Source organism: Maniola hyperantus, chromosome 21 (assembly GCF_902806685.2).
Source record: "Maniola hyperantus chromosome 21, iAphHyp1.2, whole genome shotgun sequence".
NCBI classification, from domain to species: domain Eukaryota; kingdom Metazoa; phylum Arthropoda; class Insecta; order Lepidoptera; family Nymphalidae; genus Maniola; species Maniola hyperantus.
Window position 1 is genome coordinate 5314935 of NC_048556.1, and position 20698 is coordinate 5335632.

Below are 20698 nucleotides of genomic sequence, written 5' to 3' on the forward strand. Positions count from 1 at the left end.
AATAATCACGTTTTTCCACACAGAAACTTAGGTACAGTTAGGTCACAGTTCAGCGGTCTAACCGTAAAAAGGCCATACACAGTAGGTCACCTTTTCTCAGTAGGTAACGTTTTAAAATAGACATAAGTGCGAATATGAATAATTTATATATAAAAATTAATAGAGATGTCGTGTTCTTACTTTATTAAACTAATGATAGTGATGGCATCATTCCTTAAGCCTTGGTTGTGTGTTTGTTTTGTTGAGTTGAGTGTTAAGAGGGGTCTCTCCGTCACTCGCTCCACACACACGTAGTTTGGCTCTCATTTGAATACTAACCATTATAAGTACATATATCGCTCTCCGTAGGACACTGGAGAACTAGAGTAACCGGCAACTACATAGCTCAACGGGTTGCAAAGCTTAAGTGGCAATAGGCAGGGCACATAGTTCGTAAAACCGATAGACATTGGGGTCTCAAGGCGTTGGAATGGCGACCTCACACCGGAAGACGCAGCGTTGGAAGACCCCCACAAGGTGGACGGACGACATATCAGACGAGTCGCAGGGAGCCGCTGGATTCAGGGGGCGCCGGCGCAAGACCGTGGCGTGTAGAAGTCCCTACAAGGGATCTATGTCCAGCAGTGTACGTCTATCAGTTGATGATGATGATGATGATGCTACATATATCACACACAGGCTTACTCACGTGTTTAGTCGACTTTACCCCGACTGTTTTCGAACCCATCCGGGTTACTAGTCGGGCTAACGTCAACTAATCACGTGAGTAAAGCCGATGTGTGATATAATATGTATGATGGAAATCACTCACGATAGTTTAAACGCTAAAATAGTTTAAACGCTGAATACTAACCAATCAAACTCAACGGAATTTTGTAGATACGTTCCGGGAACTAATAATAATTTGTCTGTGGTTTTTCCAGATTTCCGTTAAAATTTTCAGTTTCAAACCCGTGGAACTATAAAACTAGTTATTTTTACGTAAATCTGGCAAACCACAGACATAGATACCTAGTACCACCTACCATACCAATATTAGCACCAAACTACGTTTGTATAGAGCGATGTGACTGAGAGTCCCTTGCTAAGCCGGTTTACCACAAAATACCTATAATGCATAAAAAATGACTTCTCACGTGCCATTTTAACTTTATGTATCAAATCTTATATCAAAAGTACGATATTAGTCCTTAATTTAAAGGCGCGCGAGAAGTCATTTTGTTCGAACTATATTTTGATGTTTGCAGCAGCTGTTATCTCAGGGCAACGCTTATTTGAATTCCTTACAGTGTTGTCGCAGTGGTCAATTATATATTTTTTTTTCATTTAAATTAGTTTTTAATTAGGCATAGAATTAGTTAGACACGACGGACAGACGGACAGACAGACAGACAGGCAGACAGGAAGATAGACAGATAACAAAGTGATCCTATAAGGGTTCCGTTTTCCTTTTGTGGTACGGAACCCTAAACATTGGCAAACGTGCAATAACGCATGAAAACTACAATCATGAAAAAAACTGTAGAAGAGAATAATTTTAAATGTGCAAATGAATATGGATCCTATCATTGAAAAAGTGAACAATTTATAAATTTTCTTTTTACAGGGAAGTGGAGCGATCTGTGAAATGAAGCCGTTACTCCTAGGTGAGTTGATAATTGCTTACTGTAACATACTTGAAGTTTAATGAACCCTATATCCACTAACATACTCAAAACCAAAGTCAAAAATATATTTTATTAAAGTAGCCCTGATGGAGTTTCATGTGCCACATGCATATTTTGAAACTCCGTATACCTACTCACAAACTTATGGTTAATACCTACGTGCTAACTAATCGTTATTTGATATTTTTCATCGGAGTTAGGCAAGTAATAACTAATCACGTCAACGAAAGTTAAAGGATTCCAATCGCGTCCTGGGTCTAAGGAGCCCACAACCAAATCAGTGTCAGATGATCAGTGCCATGTAACGTTGTGTTAAATAAAATAATGTTTCTTTAAATTATCTGGCTTTATTTTAATATTTACACTTGGATTATCTTAGTAATTAATATTAATACAATGAGCTTAGTGTGCACGGATCTGGCCAACTCTTACCAGTGAAAGTCTATCAATTGACGTTGACACATGACAGGTGACACCTACGTACGACATTGACAATTGGTCACTTGTCTATGAGTTGTCTCTGCTACATCATCCCCTTTTATTTTAAAAAAAAAAATATCTACATAATCATCCAGTTACAATTTTGAAAAATTACTTACATATATCATCCCCTTTTAATTTTACATAACTATATCATCCCCTTTTAATTTTACAATTTACATAAATTATTACTTAATTAATTTTATAATATTATTGTGCCACACTTCTTAAATTTACTACAATTATTGACTCTTAAACTACCCATTCAACCAGCGATGGACAGCCTGTCTGATTGAAACACAAAGTCTACGCCGCCGGTCGAATATGAAACGAGGTTCTACTATATTGTACATTATTTTTGTCTATTATTACATATGCTCTATATCCATTATATCTAACAATTTCGCCTTCTGACCAAATATTCTTACTTGGCTTTTTTTTGAACCAAACTTTTTGCCCTACAGTAAACTTACTTTTAAATCGACTTGTCTTATTATAATTTTTTATATTTCTAGTTTGTACATCATTAAACTGTTGAGTTACATTCTGATTTAACTTAGGTGTTAGGTATTGTGAGCTAACAATCAACTTAGTTTTTAAATTTCTATTCATTAGTAGCTGACTGGGGGAAAAATTTGTACCAGAAACGGGAGAAGCCCGATATTGTAATAATGCTAGCCTTACATCAGTTCTATCTTCGTGGCATTTTGTTAGCATTTTCTTCGCAATTTGTACCCCTCGTTCAGCCATACCATTCGCTTGGGCATATCTTGGACTAGTATAAGTAAATTTAAATCCCCAATTATGTGCAAACTCTTTACATTCCCTCGAATCAAATGGAACATGGTCAGATATTATTTCTGCAGGTATTCCATGAGTACTAAAAATATCTTTTAATGTATTAATTACACTTGTAGCAGTTTTACTGGATATGTATTTTATCTCTAACCATTTAGAATAATAGTCATATACTACTAAATAACTTTTCCTTCTAAAGTCCATGATATCTATACCTAATTTTAAAAATGGAAGGTTGGGAACTTGATGTGATAATAATGGCTCTTTAACATTACTATTATGATGCGTTTGGCAAGGAAAGCATTTCTTAACATACTCTTCAATGTGAGAGTCCATATAAGGCCAGTAATACAACCTTCTAGCTGTCTGCTTCATTTTTGACATACCTACATGCCCTTCATGTAAAGTTTTAATGACATTCAATCTTAAACACTTCGGTACTATTAACCTATCATTATAGAAGACTAAATTATCGTCCACACTAAGTTCAGCTCTTAATTTATGATAACTTCTTATTACATCTGGAATATGAGAAATTTTGTCCGGCCAACCATTCTGTATAAATTCAATTATTTTTAATAACTCTTCATCTTTAGAACTTTCTGAGATTAATACTAATTTTTGTTCATCTGTGCATTCTAATTTCTGTGCTAACCCTATACAGTGTATGACTTCATACATATAAGAATCATCTGTATCATTACACTCCTGATACGACCTTGATAACAAATCTGCTATGTACATTTGTTTACCTTGTAAATATTTAAATTCAAAATTATATTTTAATAACTTTAACTTTAATCTCTGTAGTCTAGGAGACGGTACCTCATGTAAATGCTTTTTTAATAAACTTTCTAAAGGTTTATGATCATTAACTACGGTAATCTTATGACCATAGATATAATAATGAAATTTCTTAGTTGCCCATACTATACTTAACAACTCTTTTTCAATTTGGGAAAAATTACATTCTGCAGGTGTTAAACTTCTTGAAGCAAAGCAAACTGGTTTACCATTTTGAAGTAAACAGCATCCGAGACCACTCTTTGATGCGTCACACTGAATCGTTATAGGCAATTTACTGTTAAAATTCTGTAAAATGGGCGCTTGGCTTAATTTAATTTTAATATTATTATAAACATTTTCATGAACTTCCGTCCATAACCACTCAACATCTTTCTTTAATAATAACTGAAGCGTTGATGCAATATCAGCCAAGTTAGGTATAAATTTTCTTAAATAATTGACCATGCCAAGGAAAATCTGTAACTCTTTTTTATTATTGGGACTTTTCATATTAATAATTGCACTTACCCGCTCTGGGTCTATTTGCATACCTTTCTCAGAAAAAATATGGCCAAAATACTTCACCTCTTTTAATTTATATTGAAATTTATTCTTATTAAAGCGAACATTATGTTCTCTAGCCCGTTCAAAAACCTTTTTTAATATTGCATCATGCTCTTGTTCAGTTTCACCACATATTAACAAATCATCACAGTACACTATCACGCCTGGAATATCTCCAAAGGCTGTTTCACTATATTTTTGGAAAATTTCCGGTGCTACTGATAAACCAAATGGCATTCTTAGGAACTTATAACAACCAAATGGACTATTAAATGTACATAAATCATTCGAATCTTCTGAAAGTTTAATATTATAAAAACCATCGGATAAATCTAGCACTGAAAAATACTTTTTATTACAAAGTTTAGTTATAATTTCATCAATGGTGGGAATCAAATGATGTTCTCTTATTAATACTTTATTAAGATCTTTAGGATCTAAACAAATTCTAAGCGAACCATCTTTCTTTTCTATAATAACCAAGTTGCTTACAAAACTTTTAGGGTGATCGACCTTCGCGATGACTTTGTGCTTCACCAGAGCTTCCAACTTGTCCGCAAGGCGATCCTTCAGTGCGTTAGGCACTCGCCGTGGGGGTCGCACCACAGGCTCCACGCCGGGTTGAATGCGTAGCTGCAGTGAGCTCTTAAACTCCCCGACTCCCTGAAACAGTTCGTTATTCATATTAACAATTGAGTCTTTACTCATTTTCATATTAGTATTAGTGCAACTTGTAAATGTATTAATATTATTATTAGTATTTAAGAGCCTAAGCTTTACCAAAGAGCTTAGCCCTAGGATCGGTCTAACCGGTTCATTAATAATTAAAAACTCAGTGTTGAACCACTCATTGTTATTAATATTATTATTAGAATATACTTTTAATGTGACCTTTCCTATAGGAAATAATTTTCCTCCACCAAAGACTTCTATTATGGTTTTTGTCTCAGACATTTTTATTTTTGTCTCATCATCGACAATTTTTTTAAGGTCCCGCAAACTCAAAACATTTATTTGGGCCCCCGTGTCACACTTAAAACAGACCCTCTTATTTTCAACTTGCAACAATGTATTCCATTCATTTTTAGTAAAATCTATTGAGTATACTAGTCATAAATCATGAATGTTATTAATATTATCCAGCTTTTGATTCTTAGACATACATCCTACCGGCTGCGCCATGTAACGTTGTGTTAAATAAAATAATGTTTCTTTAAATTATCTGGCTTTATTTTAATATTTACACTTGGATTATCTTAGTAATTAATATTAATACAATGAGCTTAGTGTGCACGGATCTGGCCAACTCTTACCAGTGAAAGTCTATCAATTGACGTTGACACATGACAGGTGACACCTACGTACGACATTGACAATTGGTCACTTGTCTATGAGTTGTCTCTGCTACAACCACCATTTCATAGTATCAAAGAAAATTTTGCGGACAGTATTTGTAGGCAGTGTAGGTACCTACCTAATATCACAACAATAATTATTATTTATTATTATCTTAATCGTGATCACAGGATGCGTCAGTAGACCATATAAATAATTTCGCCTTTTATAAAATTGTACCTAATAATTGACTATATGTACACAATGATTTTAATTATTAATTATTTGTAAGTGCAATAGTTATGATCTAGGTAGGTATCTCTAGATCCCAAAATACCTACAGTTTACGAAATTTTCACGCGGGTGATGCTATGAGAAAAGACTACTTAGATACTTTGTCAAGAATTGATCTGATCTAAAACGTCGTAATACTGCATCATCATTTTTATTTAAGTACTACCTACAAAATATTAGGTGATATATTTCACGCCTCTCCACCTTTTATTTTAATTCTCTGCGTCACTATGATTTTAGCGATTTTATATCTCTACCGAATTTTAAAATTATGAATATGTAATCTGCAGTTCTAAGTACAAAAAGCATCGCATGCATTAATATGCTAATTAAATTTTTAATGACTATAAATTCAAAATTAATTTGCTCAAATGGCTAAAATATTTGTCTCTTGTCCTTATGGAAGCCAAAGTCAATTCAAAATTCAATCAAGATTTTTGGTGAAAATATAAAAGCCGTGTTATAAAATGGCCTAAGTAGATATTATACGCCCTTTCCAATGACATGCTAATCTGTATTGCATTCTTGTTTTTCAACATCCACTTAGTAGATAATAATTCGTGGACTCCTACGTGAGGCTCATAAAATCTCAGATAATATTACTAAACAAAGGCGTCTTCGGCCTCTCTCCAAGTGCATTCAAATCATTGGAAACTACACTTGATATATGCTAGGTATACTTTTAGTATTCTGTTTGGATAATATTGTTGTCCAGATTACAGTTCTTGCAATTCACGAAGGCGAGTGGCTCGTGCTTGTGTTTAAGTCGTATCGCTATAAGGTACATCGAATGTGTGCGTTTGCGAGCTCTTGCACGCGACTGATTGGTCCGACATGCACGCACACTTATACGCAATGCCTGTGTAGTGTGTATCCGACGTAATCACAAGTAAAGTCTACTCGCCATCGTGAATTGCAAGAACTGTTCAAGAACTACCTCATCTTTGAGGATATTATGGAGAACACTCAGGCATGCAGGTAGCTTCACGATGTTTTTCCTTCACCGTTAAAGAAAGTGATATTTAATTGCTTAAAACGCACCTAACTCCGAAATGTTAGAGACTGCATACCCGGGATCGGATCGAAATCCCGACCTCCCGAAGAAGAGATGGATGTCTTAACCACTAGGCTATCACGGCTGCATGAAAAAAACCGACCAAGTGCGAGTCAGACTCGCGCACCGAGGGTTCCGTATTCAGATTTTTTTTTGACATTTTGCAAGATAAACCAAAAACGCATTATTACGCATATAATAAATTTAATTTGGTTTAAGAATTTACGGATAAATCCCTTTTATATGATGGCCCACTTGGTATAGATATCTTACTTTGAAACTGGAAAATACATACTAATTTATTTGTTCATGAATTTTTTTGTGCTGTTAATTCTATAATAGGTCTCTATATAGGTCTATGCTTATAATATTATTATTTGTTATTATAAGATTATGATTGTTTTCTTTCCTCGCAATCCAAGTGAAAAGCAGAGTGTAAAACTCGGTCATAAAACCCATTTTATCGTCTACTTAAATGTCTGCCCTCGCCAAAATGGCTTGTTTTATGCCCTTGTTGTACAATCTTCTATTTTTTGTCATCTTAAAACCATCTTCACTTGTAAAGTTTACTTGCGCTAGAGAAATAATTTCATTGAGCGAGTTGGCTCAGTGATTACTTTCCCAGGCGGTATGCGCTAGATTGCCCAGTAACGTCAGCATACAAAATTTTTAAATGAAAAATAATCCATTTCTTTCCATATTATCTAATCCATATCCATACTTCCATACTAATATTATAAATGCGAAAGTGTGTCTGTCTGTCTGCTAGCTTTTCACGGCCCAACCGTTCAACCGATTTTGATGAAATTTGGTACAGAGTTAGCTTAGGGGAACGACATTTACTACTTATATATACTATTTACTAGCTACTTTTTATCCCAGAATGTTGAAGAGTTCCCACGGGATTTCAAAAAACCTAAATCCACGCGGATGAAGTCGCGGGCATCATCTAGTAGTATTATAAATGCGAAAAATCTGTCTGTCTATTAGCTTTTCGTGGCCCATTCGTTTAACCGATTTTGGCGAGTACAAAACTTGCATCCCGGGCATGGACACAGGTTACTTTTGACCCGGAAAATCAAAGAGTTTCACGATTTATTTTTAAAAACCTAAATACACGTGGGTGAAGTCGAGGGTATCATCTATTTCGAACAGAGATTGCTTGCATTACTTGGAATTACATAAGGTATTTTTTATCCCGGAATATCAGTGTTCCCACGGTATTTTTAAAATACTATATCCACGCGGAAGAAGTCGCGGGCATCATCTTAATTATTTTATTAATTATACTTCGGTGAATTTTCTAAATATTATGATTTTAGATATCGAAGTACAAGTAGTAATCAAGTGCAATGAAATTAGTAAAAATTCCAGTTTATTTATCTCAAACAACCTTTGAAAGGATCTTCAAATGGAATGGTGAACTGAGAACTATAATTTTGTTACATTATTGTTGATAATTATAATTATTTACCTACTTGGAATCATAACATTCATATTTTTTCTGACATAATAGCTATATACTCGTGCATTGAATAATAAAATTATGAGAAGATTGTAAGTAATTATTTTTATAACAAGTTTTTCTGCTTTTTTAGGTACAACACCTAAGACTTAGAACTCATTCTCTCACACCAGCTTAATTTATTATTGCAAAATCAAAATTATCGGTTTATGCAAGTTTTTACTAAAATATTATTATGTGTTACTTATTTCGCTAAGAATACCTCTCCCTTAAAAATATACACTTTAAGTATATTTTTGAAAGAGTAAACGGTTTGGAAATAATATAATTTTCATCACCAAGTAACATATTTTTTTGCTAACTTTACCTACTAGAGAGAGTACAATGGTGTAGGGTCAGCACAGTGCATTCACCGTTCGTCGTGCCTTACTAGTTCACGGCTAGGCTACATTCTATTAGCTCCCTCCTATCATCATAAAATACAGCGCCTCTGGCACAGCACTCGTCGGTCTCGTGAGCAATGAGGTTTTGAGATTGATGCTTTTTTGATTTTTTATAGATATGTTCAATATGAACTGAATATCACTCGCTATTATCAGTTACCATCTTTGAAATCTTAGTCATTAATAAAATATTTAATTTATGAGTCTTTCATGTGCAATGGTTAATTCAATCTTCTATAGGTATTATCTACAGACTTTTACGGCTCTCATAGCAGCAAAAGAGTGGAAATTTTACATCTTTTGTTTATGTAATTCAAAATAACTTATTAAACAACAACATATTTTCCTGTTTTTTTTATATTGTATTTTTAATGAAAATATTACAATAAAACTTAAAGCTAGCCTTATCTAATTACTATACAAATCGTGCCTGCGTGGAATGATGCCAAGAATACTGTCTGCATTTCCGCGCTGGACAGCCAGGCTGATCCGTTGCGCAAAAGTAAGCCAGCCCTTCTGTCACCATATGAGGCTATTAATCGCGGTGAAATGTTCCGTAATTTTTTTTTTAGCACTTAGACTTCATGGCAGGGTTAGTACTATCTGGTGGCATGGCAGTGCCACCGCCAAGTCGAGCAATTATATATTCTGTGGCAGGGTCTCCACGGCAAACGCAACAAAAATGTAACTCTCGATAAGAGATGCATATTTGCGCCGGCAATTTTCTGTTCCTGTTTAGTAATTCGTGTAGGTTAGGTATTTTTTTAGGTACTACGCCTTCCTCTTAAATACGTAAAAAATAAGATTAGATATCTAAAAATATCTAATCTTATTTTTTACGTCCGTTTGGTCGTAAAGGTAAAGATAGATTGAATATTGAAAACAGACGTTAGTTAGCTGTCATTAGTTGATCCTTCTCACTTGCAGTTGTAATAGGTACCTACTTAAAGTGTGGCAACAAGGTAAAATTGCATCTTCGTGAGCCTGCGTCCGTCCGTTAGAATGCATCTGTACCGCTAGCGACCTCCATTCCTAACTAGCAGTTAGTACCAATTATTAAAATCAAAGTTTCCATTAAGTAGGTACCCTAGATACTTACTTATAATATTGCTGCAAATATATTATAATTAAATACAAAAAAAAATTGTGCTGTTCAAAATTGTTTGCTTGTCTTTTTGAACTTTGATCGGACTTGTTTTTCGAAACGGCTGGATTTATTTGGACGGTAGGTATTAATATTAGTTGAGAAGCAGATATAGTCCACGACAGGCTGAGATGGCAATCTGGGTATGAGGCGGGGGACGCTCCGCACACCCGCACGTCGCGTAGTATATCTAAGCACGCGGACGAAGTCGCGCACATTAAACTATAGGTACCTACTTTAAAAATGGTCAATTAGGTATTATTTGCTCGCAAAAATAATTTCAAAAAGAAAATTCAAAAGAAGAGAAAGCTTTATGGCCCACTTCCAAGGGCCCACAAAAACTTAAAACACTCTAATAGCTTGCCATGTTACCTAACATCAGAAACTAACAGAATATGAACTAAGTAGTGGCGACTTTAATTTTTTAATTTGTACTTAGTAGTTAAATTGATATCTCGGTAAGAATTTGTGCTAAATTAACAAAATATATTTTAGTTACAAGAGAATTTCAACATATGGAAACAAGTTCCTAAAAATATGTTGTTTTCAATTTTAACGGCATTCACTTGTTTCATAAAATATATTTAGCATCAAACCAGTATATTTTTGCGACTTAAATTTTTTAAGTGCGGCACGTGGTTAAAACTTAGGTATACAACTTTCATACAGTTCTGATATTGGGGTAGCAAAACAAGGCGAAACTCCCACTCGGGATGGCGTACTATGTAACTATAACCCTCAACCAGGAACTAAAATACGCTAAAAAGTTCAATGTTTTTTTTTTACAGTTTTGCTGATAGCAGTTAGTCTTACGAATGCACGATGGATGAGAAAACAGCGATCGGACCAACCTAAGGACACTAGTTTTATTGGAGAGGCTACCAATGAACTTTCTACAACTATTTTACAGGTTCGTTTTTGTTTGTATAAGCCTTGTTTCATAATAATGCTAACTATAAAATATAATACATACTAGGTAAATCTAAAAACTCACCGATTTCCACGGAACAGCGTGCCGATTTCACTACAGCGAGGCATTGTCTGTCATCTCTGGATGAAGGCCAAACTAATTTTGTAGCCAATGTAATTTGCCTAAGTTTACGATTTTAACGCATCACGTTTCACATTTCAGGGATACATTGATGATGACAAGGATATCGCATTCTCTCCCCTTGGCTACTCAGCCATCCTTGCCATACTCGCCGAAGGTGCAAAAGGCGAAACACGAAATCAACTTGTGTCAGCTCTCCACTTACCTGAAGATCAAAATCTTACAAGAAAAACTTATCAATATATCATGGAACGGCTAAAGTACAGAAATCAATACAAATATAACCAACCAGAGTTGAAAAACTTCTTCTATATTTACAAAAACTATACAATCAACGAAGATTATAAAAAGATTTTAGAAGATTTCTACTTGACCGATGTAAGATCAGTTGAAAGGCATCACATGCTTGAAGAACCAGAAGACCATGACGATGAAAAAGAAAAGAAAGATGTACAAAAGATGGAAGAAGTCGCCGACCTTATGCCACCAAAAGAATCCAATGAAAAGTTAATTTCATATGCCGTTGAAGATGTTCCAACCAAAGTCGATATTTCTCAAATCAACTATAAGCCTGCTAAAAATATTAAAGAGAAAATTAAGTACGTTAAAAGCTCTCAAGATACAAAGAAATATGATAATGACGATGAAGAAGAAACAATGGTAGCGGTAGAAGCTAGAAACCATGCGAGGAGTCTTGATTATACGAGTAGAGTTCTTAATGAGAAAAACGATATAGCTTCAAGCATCTCCGTCAACAGTGTTGGAGAAAAAACCAGCAAATGTAAGTTTCTTTTAGGATCATGCAATCTGTCGAGTTTATTTTACTTTTAAAAATAATTTTTTTCATAAATCATTAATGTAACATTTAAATTTTAGCGACAAGCTCTTTGATGCTCATCTTTAACGGCATGTACTTCCGCGGTTCTTGGAAGAAGCCATTCGACAAAGTGGAACCCGGCGTTTTCTACAAATCTAACACAGAAAAGAAGCAAGTACAAATGATGAAGACACGTGGTAGTTACAAGACCAATTCCTTCCCTGAATTAGATAGTGAAGCTATACTTTTGCCTTACGATGTAAGTCTGTATCTTAATAGTCATCTTTTACCATTATTTATTGTTTAAGTGCGAATAACACGAAATGCAGAAAACTTTCACAGTGGGAAAGATGAAAGTCGTTCTTCAAGTATTCGAAATGAAGCTTGACCCGAATTTCAAACAAATGAAACCGAGGGCAAAGCGGGCGTATTAATTAAATTTATATCCACATAAATCTTTCTTCTAGTAACCCAAATGCCTTTCTCTTTGCAGGGTGACCGCTACGCTCTTCTATTGCTAGTACCACGCTCGAGGGATGGTCTGGTTAGACTTATTGCTGATTTACCAGCAGTTCCACTATCGGAAATTCAGGAACGACTACGTGAAGAGGAATTGCAAGTTTCACTGCCCACATTCTTTGTGGATACCACTACTAAGCCTGTAGCTGCTTTAGCAAAGGTACGATAATTTATTATTTCTTCTTCTTTTAGTTCTTCGTTGACTAGTGAAACCTACATACTCTTATTACCTTTTTATTATTTTAAACGTTCTGCAAGCTTATAATTAATATATTGCGTGATTCTTGCAACTCTTTGTTTCTCTGAAGTTATACCACCAAGATTTCTTCTTGCACAGATGCTTCTCTTTCCAGGCATATTTGTCTATCCTCTGCATCCATCATCTTAAAAAGTTTTATATTTATCGTGTAATCAGTTTAAAATTATTTTTAAAAACTTTCTTATCTAATTACTGTAGAAATTATGCCTGCGTGGAATTGTTCCAAGAATACTGGCTGCGTTTACATGCTTATTTGCTGGACAGTCAGGCTGGTCATTTGCGCAAATAATGAGCCAGCCCTTCTGTTAAAATTATAATTAAGTAGTATATCTAAATCTTTTCCCTTGCAGTTCGGAGTGAGCAGTATCTTTGGCCGGGATGCTGAGCTAACAGGAATATCAGCAAAAGAAGGCTTGTTCGTTCAGGAACTTGTGCAGAATGTTGCTGTCCGTGTGGACAACACTGACGCATCAGCAAGTTTGTTCGGAGGTAATTTATTTATACTACTTATTCTTCTTAGGGCCTGTTTCTCTCTAATCTAATGAGTACGTTGGCTTAACTCATTTATTAGTTAACTGAAGGATGTCACCCAAAAAAGGACCCAACTATGCAAATCAACATGTAAATTATGTTTTAAATATTTACCTACCTTTGCATCATCATCATCATCATGATCAACCCAAAACCGGCTCACTGCAGAGCACGGGTCTCCTCTCAGAGTGAGAAGGGTTTTGGCCATAGTCTACCACGCTGGCCATGTGCGCATTGGTAGACTTCACACACCTTTGAGAACATTATGAAGAACTCTCAGGCATGCAGGTTTCCTCACGATGTTTTCGTTCACCGTTAAAGCAAGTGATATTTTAATTACTTAAAAACGCACATAACTCCGAAAAGTTAGAGGTGCGTGCCCGGGATCGAACGCCCGACTTCCGATTGGAAGGCAGACGTCATAACCACAAGGCTATCACAGCTTCTTCGCCGTTGCATAGTCAAAGGTATTATGTAGTATATCGTGCTTTATATTATACTAACTAGCTTATGCCTGCGAATTCGTCTGCGTGGACGAAACCCCTATTTTACTCCCTAGGGTTGAATTTTCAAAAATCCTTTCTTAGCGGATGTCTACGTCATTATACCCATTTGCATCCCACAGCCCGATCCGTCCAGTTACCAATAGTTTGAGCTGTGCGTTGATAGATCAGTCAGTCAGTCTTCTATTTTATATTATATTTTTTATATGTATTTAATAAGTATTTATTTCGATTGTCAACACTCATTTTTTAAAATTACAGTTAGTGACGTCGTTGAGGAATTAGAAGCTCTGGAATCGCTAAAGAATCTTCCTCTTCAAGAAACAAAAGAAACGCGCCGCTTTTGTGTTGAACATCCATTCGTGTTCTATATCGTCGATCGTTTGGACAATCTTGTCGTAGTTGCTGGAAAGGTCACTGACCCACAGACACCATCTGAGAATTAAAATTAACTAAAACAAATTCAGAATATTTAAATACTCAGTTGAATGGCAACCCCCCTTTGTCTTTTAAAACATCTCTTAAAAAATGTGAAATAGGTGGCATTGTTGTAATATTATGTTAAATACAAAGCGAAGTTAAGAGGATTTATGAAAGTCTATTTCATACGAAAATAAAATGATGTACAGAAATTTAATATAATTAGAAAAAGTTTAGAGTTTAATATTATCTATATACATTAAAATTTATGAGATAATTTGTACAAGCCCAAAAAAACAATTATTACTTTCCCACTTAGTTGAATTACTTGTAATAGCTAATTGTACAGCAATAAACCTATAATATAATTTCGTCCAATCAATCTGTAATTTTGTATGTCATAGATAATTTATTTTACTTACCCTAATTTTTATTCTTTTGCTGTGGGGTCGATGAATATAGAATATCCAATAAACCAGACGCATTTGATAATGAAAAAGTACACAGCGTAGATTAGTTTAGTTTTAAGTTTATTTATTGTTTTACATGTGATATTTTAAGATTAAAATATTTATTGAATAAATAATTATGTCTTTATTTGACCACATGAAATTATTTATTTATTTCCCATGTTATGCTCCATAGTAATCCTCTAACAATAACGAGGGTAACGCAGCCAGCGTTCTAGGCTGCGTCGTTACAGAGTAGACCGTATCTCGATGCAGTAGGTACCTAACTACCTAACGAGTACCATCATAGCAGCTCAAGATTTTTGTTGGTTTTGTTCCTTGTTGACTTCGCATTGGAAATTTGTTTACCTAGGTACCTACCTACTTTTCAATTTATTTAGACTCGACCAATGCATAGTTCGAGCTCTTCAACGTATTGTCAAAGTGAATTATAATGTATTGTCTTCAAACCATTCTTACGTTTCTTTTAAGTTTTCTCTAAAACTAGGTTTTTTCCGTGCCGTCATTCGCGTAATTTATAGCACTCGAGGATAGTGTAGCTAGCCCCTAAATCCAAACTTACAAACTTCAGATTGTAGATACAGTAAAGCTGCGGTGACACAATCAGAATAATTACATATCCCGATGCATGGATCTCAGATGAATTATTCTAAATTCTATCTAAGGCATGGATATACAGTGCGACAAGTTTCTCTTGGCACTTGATTGACATTGACAGGGGGGCGCTGTTGGATAACAAAGGCTTAGAATATTCAAACAAGAACAAAGGGGACACTGACGGCAACGTTAGTTCCAATTTTGGCCACGCGCCAAGATAGCCTTGTCGTACTGTACATCGATGAAGACTAAGAGCTCGGGTTCGATTCCCGGCGGGGGAAATTTGGAATTTAATAATTTCTAAATTTTGTCTGATCTGGTCTATTGGGAGGCTTCGGCCGTGGCTAGTTACCACCCTACCGGCAAAGCCGTGCCGCTAAGCGATTTAGCGCTATGGTACGATGCCGTGTAGAAACCAAAGGGGTATGAGTTTAAAAAGAACTGCCATAGGTACCTTCTCCAGGTTAGCCCACTTCCATCTTTGACTGCATGATCACTTACCACCAGGTGAAATTGCAGTCAAGGGCTAACTTGTATTTGAATTTAAAAAAAACGTATTTATGCTAGCTTTAACTTTGTTTGTATTAATCGGTTCATTCACAAAATGTAAAGATGTCAGATCACCCAGATTTCCATTAAACATTATTTTGTTTCTATAAGATGATTCTAGGTACTTAACAACTCATTATCTTAATGCGCTCGGGTTGCCAACTTGCCTACTTACCGCGATAGCAGCATTCGAGTAAGCTACTATGATCGTGTCAACGCAGCTTAACACAATTTATTCACTAAAGAGGGTATTTATAAAATAAAACTTTCAAAAGGTTCATGTATCTTGTAAAGAAACGTGTCATATTCGTACCGGGTTCAAAGAAAGCGCCCACGCTGGTCGTGGTTAGTGTGACAAAAGCGAAAAATTATAAGTTTTTTATTTAAATAACTGTGCTTAAAATATGTCCGAAGAAAACGCATTTAAATCTAAAATACCAATTCCCGTGGATCCATTACCGCCTTTATCGGAAGATGCCCTGAAGAGAAATCGGGTTAAGGAAAATGAACATCATCCACGTCAACCATTGGAGACTCTGTACCAAGAAGCTGACAACTCGAAAAGAGTTACTTTAAATTACAAGAAAGTTAAAACAGTTCTAAGAAGATCCAATAGTGCTTTAAGTAAAATTGACACACAACATGTGACCATACGACAAAACAATGAAGACTTAGATTGGAGTTATAACGTATTTAAAGACAACTTAGAAGATGATGACAATGATAAAACAAGTACCATTTATAAACGTGCACTTGAAGCCCATAAAGACTGTCGCGTAGAAGAAAGCCGCAAGGTCGCGACCCCTAGATTGAAGTCGCTTCTAGAACCATCCAGAATAAGAAATATAAAAAGAAGTCTAAAGAGACCACACAGTCGGGAACTGATAGGTGTTTCCCCAGCCGAGAATGACGACAATGGAGACGAAAGACACAGACGTAGACTAGTTTTTAGTGATCGTTTTGACAGCAAATCTCGACCTGATGATTTTTGTAAGTGCCTTTTATTATTTAATGGGATTTGGATGAAATTTGGAATGGAGATAGATTAACACATAGGCTACTTTTTATCCCGGAAAACCAGAGAGTTCCCGCGGGATTTTGAAAAATGTAAATTCACGCGGATGAAGTCGCGGGCATCAGCTAGTACGTAATAATTATTTTACAAATTATAAATGCGAAAGTGTGGTTGTTTGTTGGTTTGTTCTTCAATCATGCTGCAACGAAACAATGGATCGGCGTAATCTTTTGATCAGTCAAAGTTCTGGAGATCCACGCTACTTCGTCCACGCGGACGAAGTCGCGGGCATAAACTAGTCACGCCAATAAAGTGGTAATATTAAATTTTGTCAGGGCTAAACTCCTATGCTTCAAGTTACAATCAAGACTACGGACCAGAATTGTTTGAGTACCTGATGATGAGGGAGAAAACTTCACAAGTGCCAAATATAAGCACCTCAAAACGCGCTGTTATCATCAATTGGCTTGTGAAAGTCAACGTAAGTACCTACATCAACCTCATGTAGAAGTAGCCGTATTGTGTCTCTTACTATTAGAGCGAGATAGCTAAATGCTAATTAGCTCTTAGGTAATCGATTTAAGCTCTTAATAGAACGTGCCGAATGATCATTTTTTGTCCTTATCACCGTGGCCACTTTTTTGTTTGTCAACATGTATTTTGTGCGTGAGATCTTGGCAAACAACGCGAAGTGAGGTTATGTTGACTCAAGTATTTTTAAAGCAACAATTAATTTGTTTTGAAAATTGAATAGGTGCAATTTTTCTTTTTGAAGTTATTGTGCAATGGTGGTTTGCTGTACACTAGGCTGCAATAGCCACACAAGTAAGTAAATGATGTAAAAGATGTTAGTATTTTTTCTTACTTAATTCAAATAAATTATCTTCACATCCAGGGCCCGAGAGGAAATCCTGCAGCAGTGCAAACGGCAGCATGGTATTTCGATACCCTACTCTCGGTTGCTGAAGTCAATGTAAAAAACTTGCAAGTGGTTGCTGCCGCTTGCTATTGGATAGCGTTGAAAATACAAGGCAATTTCTGTTCTGCCAACAAGCTAGTCACAACTGGCGGTAATGCCTACTCTGCCAAGCTTTTGAAATCTGCGGAGAAAGTTGTTTTGAAAACATTGGTAAGTGTTGTATAGAAGCAGGCGTTACTTTGCGGAAATCAATCAAAATAAATAATATACAATGAACCAAAAGCTTAATCTGTCTGTCTGTCTGCTAGCCTTTCACGGCCCATCCGTTCAACTGATTTTGACGAAATTTGGAATAGAAATAGCTTGCATCCCGGGGCCTTGACATAGGCTATTTTTTATCCCGGAAAATCAATGAGTTCCCACGGGATTTTTAAAAACCTAAATCCACGCGGACGAAGTCATCTAATTTGCTATAATCCGCCGAAACAGGTCGAATCTGTATCGTTTAACATGCAGCATGCGACATGCACCGCCCGCCCTCCCACTGCTAAACATGCAGGAAAAAGCAGCACAAATCCTAAAAAACACTCGACGTAGGTACGTTTCGCCCCGACACCGGAGCAGCTTCAGAACTTACAATCCACAATTTTGCAATTGTTATTGCTTGCCTGGTGGCTCCTTTTTCCAGCATGTTTAGTTAGCAGTGGGAGGGCGGGCGTAGTATGTCGCAACTCGCATGCTGCATGTTTGCACCACACAGATTCATCCTGTTTTAGCGGATTATAGCAAATTAAGCTTTTGGTTCATTGTTTAACATTGGTTTAACCAATTTTGACGAAATTTCATGCAGAGATAGCTTGCATCCCGGGGACGGACATAGGCTACTTTTAGTAATCCCCTACTAGAATTAATCATGCTTTATTTTACAGGAATTTCCGATCCAACCAGTAGTGGCACAGGATTTCATACCCTATTTGTCGTGGGTGTGCGATGTATCTATCTTCGTGGAAATTGAGACGGCAGCCACGCTCACGTACATGGCAGGCCTCGTGGTCCACAAGTCTCTTAACTTGTACGGTCCTTCAGCGTTAGCAGCTGCTGCCATATACAACGCTTTAAATCTGCTCAACAAGACAGAGTTACTGGCGAAGCTCGGGAAGAATGCTGTGTAAGATATTTTTAAATTATGATAAGCATTTTTGCTCTGCAAGTTCTTTTTAGGGTTCCGTACCTCAAAAGGAATGAAGTCGGTTAAAAATGGTTGTTGTCTGTCTGTCAAGAAACCTAAAGGGTAGTTTTCGTTGACCTATTCTAGGTCATGAAATTTGGTAGGTAGATAGGTCTTATAGCACACGTAAAGGGGAAAATCTGAAAACCGTGAATTTGTGGTTACATCACGAAAAAAAATAAAATGTGTCCATAAACAAATAATTAGTATTTTCAAGTTTCAAAGTAAGATTACTATACCAAGTGGGGTATCAAGGTATCATATGAAAGGGCTTTACCTGTATATTCTGAAACAGATTTTTATTAATTTTTATGCGAAATAGTTTTTGATTTATCATAATATAAACTGTCGAAAAAATAAGACTGTAGCTCGGAACTCTCGGTGCGCGAGTTTGACTCGCACTGGGCCGGTTTTTTTCACATTCTAGGGCTTCTTGTAGCTTGTGTCTTTTCAATGTTTATGTTTTAGTTTTTCAAAAATAAATATGACAAATAAACAAGTTGTAGTAGTTTATGAAACGGGGCAACTATCGCTGTTAAAAGTCGCTTACCTACTATAATAAGTCTATGCTAGAAGTAGCTGAAATCAAAATCCATACTAATATTATAAATGCGAAAGTGTGTCTGTCTGTCTGTCTGTCTGTCTGTCGGTCTGTCTGTCTGTCGGTCTGTCTGTCTGTCTGATAGCCTTTTACGACCCATCTGTTCAACCGGTTTTGACGAAATTTAGTACAGATATAGCTTGCATCCCGGGGAAGGACATAGGCTACTTTTTATCCCGGAAAATCAAAGAGTTCCCACGGGATTTTTAAAAAACTAAATCCATGCGGACGAAGTCGCGGGCATCAGTGAGTAGAAATTAAATACAAAATGAAACTCTACACAATTACTTAGGTATTTAAACTCTCGTGTACAAACGAAAAAATCCAAACTCACAGTTCTCGTGTTTTAATTTGCAACCGTTTCATAAACTACTATTTTTTATAATTATTATTATAGTATAATAGTGAATGTTTTGTTTTCATTAAACTGAGTTTTACCATGATAAAGCTGGTATGTCAATGAGTTTAATTTGCTATAAAAAAGACGGTTCGCTTCGACTCCACTTTATTGTGTGGGTACGTGTCGAACGTTATTCGAGTCGTACTTGGATGCAACTGAAAGACCACTGCATTAGTATCTCAAAAAAACCCTTACCATTAAGAAAGTGAGCACGACCTTTAGTATGAAGAAATAGTACACAGACAGAGATAAGGTGCTTATTGAATATTTTTCTTGTTTTCAGATATAAAGCAGCGACAAAGCAAGAGGCTAACTTAAGTGCCATATGCTTAATGCAAACAGAAGCACTCTACAAGATGTCATTCCCAAGGTTCGAATTTCGAGCCGTATTGGAAAACGTGAAAGACCACACGTTGACTGAAAAAATTTTGGCCTCTGTAAAAAATAAAACATATATGTACAAGCCTGCCTAAATCACTGTATATAATCTGGGTACTATGTTCTTCTCTCAATTTTATTGTTTACAAATTAAACTATATAAATAAATAATATAATGTGACATACCTAATCCTAAGAAGTAAGTGCTTATAATAATAATATAATTACTGCGAGTGACCATACGACTTTTTTAGCGTTTAAACTACCGTGAGTGATTTCCATTATAATACCATACGACTTTTCACGACTTATAAAATTATGCAATTAACTTTGACATTTGATATTACATAATAAATAATAAACACTCAGATTATAAAAGTTTTTCATTTTTATCTTCTCCTTTTTCATCTT

At 35.8% G+C, this 20698-nt stretch overlaps 2 protein-coding genes across 2 annotated transcripts in view; both read left to right on the forward strand.

The window, feature by feature from the left end:
* LOC117992599 (uncharacterized) overlaps positions 1-14735 on the forward strand; it is a 37178-nt gene extending 22443 nt beyond the window's left edge. The window contains exons 6-12 of the mRNA XM_069505985.1: positions 1607-1646; positions 10819-10940; positions 11163-11862; positions 11958-12157; positions 12392-12577; positions 13027-13165; positions 13972-14735. Of these exons, the coding sequence (XP_069362086.1) occupies positions 1607-1646; positions 10819-10940; positions 11163-11862; positions 11958-12157; positions 12392-12577; positions 13027-13165; positions 13972-14156 (1572 nt within the window). The 3' untranslated portion in view covers positions 14157-14735. The remainder of the gene's footprint in view (positions 1-1606; positions 1647-10818; positions 10941-11162; positions 11863-11957; positions 12158-12391; positions 12578-13026; positions 13166-13971) is intronic.
* Positions 14736-16026: 1291 nt separating this feature from the next.
* On the forward strand, positions 16027-20531 carry LOC138403797 (uncharacterized). The gene is made up of 5 exons (XM_069505671.1): positions 16027-16736; positions 17097-17242; positions 17657-17890; positions 18610-18848; positions 20193-20531. Exons 1-5 carry the CDS (start codon positions 16151-16153, stop codon positions 20380-20382), a joined length of 1395 nt encoding a protein of 464 aa, XP_069361772.1. The 5' UTR covers positions 16027-16150; the 3' UTR covers positions 20383-20531.
* The last annotated feature ends 167 nt before the right edge of the window (positions 20532-20698 follow it).

What these genes read in the sequence shown, in the direction of transcription:
- LOC138403797 (XM_069505671.1), top strand. Translation starts at nt 16,151, where the DNA reads ATGTCCGAAGAAAACGCATTTAAATCTAAAATACCAATTCCCGTGGAT. An exon ending in ATTGGCTTGTGAAAGTCAAC is followed by an intron (nt 17,243 to 17,656) that starts GTAAGTACCTAC and finishes CTTCACATCCAG; the next exon opens with GGCCCGAGAGGAAATCCTGC. An exon ending in AAGCTCGGGAAGAATGCTGT is followed by an intron (nt 18,849 to 20,192) that starts GTAAGATATTTT and finishes TCTTGTTTTCAG; the next exon opens with ATATAAAGCAGCGACAAAGC.